The 7,131-nt window shown below is 43.6% G+C and overlaps 1 protein-coding gene across 1 annotated transcript; it reads left to right on the top strand.

Moving 5' to 3' along the window:
* The first annotated feature begins 1,675 nt into the window (after positions 1-1,675).
* Positions 1,676-4,247, top strand: purab (purine-rich element binding protein Ab). Its single transcript, XM_024283002.2, has 2 exons — positions 1,676-1,963; positions 2,144-4,247. Exon 2 carries the CDS (start codon positions 2,225-2,227, stop codon positions 3,068-3,070), a length of 846 nt encoding a protein of 281 aa, XP_024138770.1. The 5' UTR covers positions 1,676-1,963; positions 2,144-2,224; the 3' UTR covers positions 3,071-4,247.
* Positions 4,248-7,131: the final 2,884 nt, after the last annotated feature.

The following is a 7,131-nucleotide window of genomic DNA, read 5'->3' as shown; positions in this document are numbered from 1 at the left end:
TTAATCTAATATTGGAGAAATCAATCAATCAATCAAGATACTTTATTAATCCCCTGGGGGGAAATTCAAAAAGAAAAGGTCCAGAAGAAAAGTAAACATTTAAAACGCCTAACATAAAATCATTGGTAGGAATATCCACACAATATATTATCCTTTTAAACTGACAAATGAATTTTGTACAAGAAGGTGATTATTTTCTCAGGTTATTTCAATAAAGGTTTGAGCAAAAAGGGAGAATTGTTTAGCGGTTACTTTTTTTAAGAAACCAGGACTTCAAATTATCTCATTACTGGAACTAGAATTTGGTTTGTGGCGTGCAACACCCCTGCAACGGGGATTCATACAATCCAGGATTCATACAATAGCTGGGATAGGCTCCAGCATCCCTGAGATCCCAAAAAGGATAAAACGGGTTAAAAATATGGATGGATGGCATTCAAGAAATCAGCTTGTGATTGTTCTGTCAGGAGCTGGTGGTGTAGTACTGAATATGCAGGAGACCAGGCTTAAATTTAGAAAAAACTGCACTGTTCTCACAATCTTTTAAACTTGTTTCCAAATATTCAAGTCCTGCATTCAAAGGGATCTGAATTCTTCTGAAATTTGAGGGTCACAGCTGGATTGGAGACTCTATTTGTAAATTTTTCTTAGTTTTCATATAAATCTGCTTAAAGTCATGTCTTGTGTTCAGGTTAAGTTTAATAATTTCTTGTTTCTAAGCCATTAGCTCGCCTGGTTTCAGTTTTCAATCTATACAGGCGCTCTCTCTTGTATAATTTTCTGTTGCACACAGGTCGTCGGTTTGATCACACTTACATTTTGCCTGGCTCCAAGTTTTTTTTTTACAGTTCAATTTAGTTAACATTAAATTCTCTGTTTTCGCTGTTTTTATTTTACCCTTCTGTCCATAAGTCATGATCTCCTGCATTAGTGTGTTACATTCCCAATTCCTGACAGAAGTCTGAACCAAAAACATGACTTTGAATTATCTAATAGTGAAAAAAAGAAGCTTAACAAAACTATAAAAGCACTTATCTTGAGATGTGGAGATGATATTGGTTTAGGAGGAAATGTAAAAAAACACACACAAAAACGGCTCTTAAAACCTTTATCTGAGTAATTATGGACAAAAATTCAAGCAAAAAATGACAAAAAGGTCACTGACATTATATTTTTATATTATTTCAAATTGATAGATGGATGATTTAAGAGAAAATTGAGTCAACAAATCCCCAATAGTTTCTAAAGTAGACCTGAAACTCTAACAACAGAACAAAAACTCTATTAAATGCACCTGTTGCAGATAAAATTGTGAAAGGACACGGCATCGGTTTGCATATGAAATAACTTCTTTGCAAAAATCTATTTTTGTTAAAACTTTTTACAAAAAAAAAAACAAAACAGTTCTAACGTGAAACATAAAGTCCTGATTTTTTTCTGTTAATACAGATAAAATTCGATACTTATAGACAAGCTGATATTCCAAGTGAGCTAAATATATATATATATATATATATATATATATATATATATATATATATATATATATATATATATATATATATATAGTTGAAAAAACACATTTATTATAAGACAATTTAAAGAAAATTATTATTTAAGAGTGCTGTAAATTAACTAAATACAAAAAGTAAAATACACCTGTCTTAATTACATAAACGCTTTTATTGGCATTATCTCGCATTCCAAGAGTGATAAATCTTAGTGAAACATCTTTTAATGAAGCATCTGAGCCTTTAAAATTCATTTTCAATGAAAAGTACATAACGTCCAATAAGAGAATAACAAATCATGACGTTCAGTTGATCATCCTCGCTTTGCAGACTCCCACACAGCCATTTTCCACGGCTCATTCAGAAATTTCTTCCTTTTTTTCAGCCTCTCACACTGGAGACTGAGAGTGGCGCTGTCCGCGGTGCTGAAACACCCAGATCGATCATTACAGGTAAGACTCACTCTTTGTGTGTTTGCTCTCACTTTTAATCAACACATGTTGAAAGTGAAATAAAACCAAGAGTGTGGGAACTGTTGCAAAAACACATGGACAGTCTTGAACGCAGCTCGGCTGTGCGCGCAGAGTACAGTTCCTTTCCTTTTTTCATCCTCTCCTCTCGTCTCGCGATAGAGCGGCGGAGCGGTTTGACGGGCAGTCGAGGTTGCAGCAGGCAGAGGGAGACGGTGGAAGGTAACGCAGGGAGGCAGCATCATGGCGGACAGAGACAGTGGCAGTGACCACGGAGGGCCCACCGCAGGCCCCGGCTCGCTGCCCCCGGGCGCGATGGGCGCCATGTCCCGGCTGCAGCACGACACCGAGGAGCTCGCATCCAAGCGCATTGACATCCAGAACAAGCGCTTCTACCTTGACGTGAAGCAGAACGTGAAAGGCCGCTTCCTAAAGATAGCCGAGGTCGGCGCTGGGGGAAACAAGAGCCGCCTCACTCTCTCCATGTCAGTGGCCGTGGAGTTCCGCGATTATCTCGGGGACTTTATCGAACATTACGCCCAGCTGGGCCCGACCAACCCGGACATGGTGCAGGATGAGCCCAGGCGGGCGCTGAAGAGCGAATTCCTGGTGCGGGAGAATCGGAAATATTACATGGATCTGAAAGAGAACCAGAGGGGGCGGTTCCTGAGGATCCGGCAGACCGTTAATCGGGGGCCGGGATTGGGAAGCGCGCAAGGCCAGACCATCGCTCTGCCGGCGCAGGGGCTCATCGAGTTCCGCGACGCGCTCGCCAAACTCATCGACGACTACGGCGTGGACGAGGAGCCGGCGGAGCTCCCGGAGGGCACCTCGCTCACGGTCGACAACAAGCGCTTCTTCTTCGACGTGGGCTCCAACAAGTACGGGGTCTTCATGCGGGTCAGCGAGGTAAAGCCCACGTACCGGAACTCCATCACGGTTCCCTGCAAAGTGTGGTCCAAATTCGGCAACACGTTCTGCAAATACGCGGAGGAGATGCGGAAGATCCAGGAGAGGAGTCGAGAGAAGCGGGCCTCCGAACTGCTACCTGAGGGCCCGCACGGCGGGGATGATGCGGACGACGACTGACCGACAGGACGCACGGACGCACAGACGGACGGACGGACGGACGGACGCGGGTTCCAGACGCGAACAACCACCGGAGACCAGACTTGAAGCTGTAAAATAGAAGGAGAAATTTCCAAGGGAATCACCCCCCCACACACACTTCACCTCCACAGACATGACAGCCCCTCTGCTGTCTTCTCGCTCATTTTACTGGATGTCACCCCACTTCCCACCCATGTAACAGTAAGCCGCTGCTATCAAGAGTTGAACTGTAAGATATGAACTTTTTCCTACTTGACTTAAATGACAATGAACAGAGTGTTTATATCTCTATCAATGACAGATTTTGCACACATTCAAAAAAAGAACGTCTAGTTGTTTTCAGACATACTAAGATTTAATCCAAGCAGATCTATTATATGACCAGTCTTCATGTAGAGCCAATATTTGACATCAGCACAAAGAGAATATAATGTATGATAAACTTCATGAAACCAAAATCTGAGCGCAGATGTATAGTTTACTGTAAAGGTACAGCAGAGTAGCTTAAAAAAGAAAAAAAAAGAAGTAAGCACTCTTTAAAGTGTGGTGAGGCCACCTGTCGAAACGCTTGTAGGCTCTTATTTTGAAAAGAAGTTGGCAGTAGAATTTATTTGGACCTAAAATATGGGTCGAAGCTGCTTGACAGCCTTTATGGAAACACAAAATAACCTCCTTTGTGCTTCTCAAACAGATGGGATACATTGATGGAGCTCTAATATCCACTCTCTTGCACCACGTCCATGTAAAGAAAAAAAAGTGCTAACTTAGATGTACTAATTATGATTTTGTGAATCAGCTGTAAAAAAAAATCCTTAAGATACCCACGTTTTCTGTGGGTTAAGTCTTTGTTACTTTTTTTTTCCTCCTGGGGGAGGGTGGGGATGCAAAAATGGTCCATTTGTGGGAGAAGGAGGGCACAGAAACAAGACACAAAAAAAGACAGCTTGTGGCGAGGCAACGCATCCTCTCTGACGTCATTACGACCCGTGCCTTATACACTCCGCTCGTTTACGTGTTCTCACGTGGATGGTCTGCGACCTCGACCGCCGCTGTACGTTCTTTCATTTTTACGAGTGTTGTTATGTAGGCAGAAACATGTGGGTTTTCTCACGTCCCTGCAGTGCGTGGCCGCAACAAAAGAAGGACAAAAAAAAAAGAAATCTCAAGGCTGCAAGGAAGAGGCTGGGTTGGGGGGGTCGGCACGTTACAGCACCTGCAGCTCAGAATCTTGAGTAGAAATGAAAGTGCACACCGTNNNNAAAAAAAAAAAAAAAAAAAAAAAAAGGAAAGACTTGTTTTTGCCGGGTGAGGCCTGAGAAGGATGCTCGGCCGCATCCCCTGCAGCCGCAGCCACTGCTCCCAGCAGCAGGATCTATCTTTTCATGGTGCTACAGCCCCTAGATCGCCCTTTGGGTGCCTCGCCGCTTGAAATATGTCACTTTAGCATTATTGTCATTCTGATGCTCTTTTTTTTCATTCAGAGTTCGTCCCTCTTCTTTACTTTCGTGTCAGGTTTCTCCCTCCCACCAAGAGATGAAGCCTCAACCTGGTGTAGGACATTTCACATAAGTGTGCAATATCGTGTGCGTGCCAATAGTGGCATTGTATCTCATGTACAGACTATTAAAAGAGGAAGAAAACAAAAAACAAAGATCCGGTGACGCGATCGGTAGTATTCGAAAGCATGAAGACGAGGTTAAAACATTTTTGTTTTCCCAAATGTGAAGCCAGAAACAGTCGAACTCATAGTGAGGTCATGTTTTCTGTCGCATTCTTAGAGCCACACAGCTGTTTTCTGTGTGCATAGATGAGTTCACTTCTCCCAGAATCCCTCCTTCTGTCCAGAAACGACTGCTGTCTCAACGTTAGCCCCTCTGCAGTGCTCTTCACTCTGCATCTTGGGAGTTTTTGCATACACACACACTCCCTCGGCCTCCCCCTGTTAAGGCCTCCTGTTGCTATCAGAGTGTTTGGGAGGCCTGTGAATGGTGTCTAGAGCTGCACAAGGCCTCCTGTCATAAGAATGGAGGAAACCGTGTGTTTGCCACATCCCTTCTGGCCAGCAGTTGAACTTTGAATTAACCTTTTCTGCACTTTTGCTCAAGCTAGGAGGGTGCGATTAGCTGCTAGGGCAAACCCAAAGAGTTGAGGAGTTTGTAGATTTTGCAAAGGATGATGAGCCGTCTTCGGAGTGTTTTGTGCTCTTTGTAGCAAAGTTTGTTTAAATGTGTTGACTTTTTATTTTGACCCGAATTTCTTTAACACCAGGGCTCTAGTTTGGATTACCGTAACTCTTCAACCGTTTAACGTAAATCAGCTGATTCTGATGCAAACAAAAGCGGCTTTACTAATGAAAATTTCCGCTTTCCCCTCATCAAAATCCGTTAGAATTACGTCAGTTTTGCTGTCACCGGTGACAACTCCAAGGAGTTTTGGTTTGGAATCTAGTCTGTGCTAAACCAGCTGACCTGCTTAGACGACAGAGGAGGTCAGTCAACAGGGAAACGAAGGCCTCAGCAGACTAAAGCCAGTTTAACCTTGGACCAACGGAATACGTAAAGATCCCTGACGTCTTGTATCCTTGCTTTAAAGAGCGGCTCTGTGTTTGATCAGGCATTCCCTGTAGTGATGCGGCCAAAAAAATAAAAAAATGTTCCAAAAAATCCCATCTGTTCCATGCAGGACTTTCTGGCTCGTGTTTGTTTCAGAGAGGCAGTGAAAGGCCTGACGAAGCCTGGCACTGCTCTGTAGGAGGGTCACCTGCAGCAGAGTGGCCTCTGCATGCGGGCGGATCCACTCAGAACTTTTCTCTCCACTTTCAGGAGAAAACCGGCACACTGCCCGGTGAATTATAAGAAGCCTGCATCGACAAAGACGTACGAGCCTCCCTGTAACTGTGTGCCCAGCAGAGCAGATCCGAGTTCATCCTGAGTGCAGCATGACTCAGGATTCGGTTGGGATTCTGAGAGGTTTTTTTTTTGCTTTAGTGTAGATCTTTGGTCGCCGAAAAGTCTGGAACCAAAAGGTCTTTTTGTGAAGGCCCTCACTCTAAAAGCGCACTTTTATTCTTGACTGAGAGGTTTTGTTGAGGTCTGGAGTCTGCGTTGCCAGGTCAGTCGTGTTTTTACTGCAGAATGATTCCATTGTGAAACGTGACTCATCCTTTTTTTTTTTTTGGCGGGGGTCACGACTCTGTCTGGGTTACGCAGGAACCGGGGCACAAGTGATTTCACTAAAAACAGAGTGATCAGATTGGATTCTTGTTTGACTGGAGCTCCACAGCAGAACCTGGAGTGACCTCGCAGCAAAGCTGTGTTCACGTAACAGGCTGCTTGTGGGACGATCGGCGTTTCGGCTGTGTGCCCAACACACAAAAAAATTTAAAAATCTTCATCAGAAGTCCTCCCTGCGGTCTCCTGATTGTATGCAGTCCTGTCGTTTGTCTGTTCCGGTTGCATTAAATGCATTAAAACTGCTTAAAGCAGCAGAAGGTGCTTTGACTTTAGAATATTTGCACAGACTCGGTTGGATTTGGGTCAGGAGATGATGAAGAATGTTCTCATCTTGGTTTGCGAGAAAGACAAAACTGACTGGAAACATGATGCAGTAACAACAGCTGCTCATTTGGGGGTGCTATTTCCCAAAACAAGCTCTGACCGCTAAGAGGCAGAAGCATAAACAAGAAAGCTCTTGACTGTATTTGAGAACTGGACTGAGTGAAACCTCCTGTTTGGCATTCCAGACAGGAAGTACCCTCTGGTTCCAAGAAGCCAAAATCCATTAGACTCCAATTGAGAAATAAACATCTATTACTCAGTCATTATATCTCTTGCTCTTTTTTAACATGTTCTTGCTAATCCATTTTTAATTATATTTTTGTTCTGCAGTGCAAGTTATTAACTGGACAATCAAATGCCTCAATAAAAGTGGGTGGAGCCTCCTGGCCCTCATGTCCAACATTCAAAACGTTTGGACTTCCAACAAGCTCAATCCAGATTGTGAGTTTGGTTGCCATAGAAATAGTGACTCCCTCGGACCAA

Source organism: Oryzias melastigma, linkage group LG10 (assembly GCF_002922805.2).
Source record: "Oryzias melastigma strain HK-1 linkage group LG10, ASM292280v2, whole genome shotgun sequence".
NCBI classification, from domain to species: Eukaryota; Metazoa; Chordata; class Actinopteri; order Beloniformes; family Adrianichthyidae; genus Oryzias; species Oryzias melastigma.
The sequence above is the reverse complement of the archived record's forward strand: the minus strand, read 5'-3'. Positions and strand labels throughout refer to the sequence as shown.

Excerpts from the sequence above, each read along its gene's own strand:
- purab (XM_024283002.2), top strand. The coding sequence starts at position 2,225 with ATGGCGGACAGAGACAGTGGCAGTGACCACGGAGGGCCCACCGCAGGC.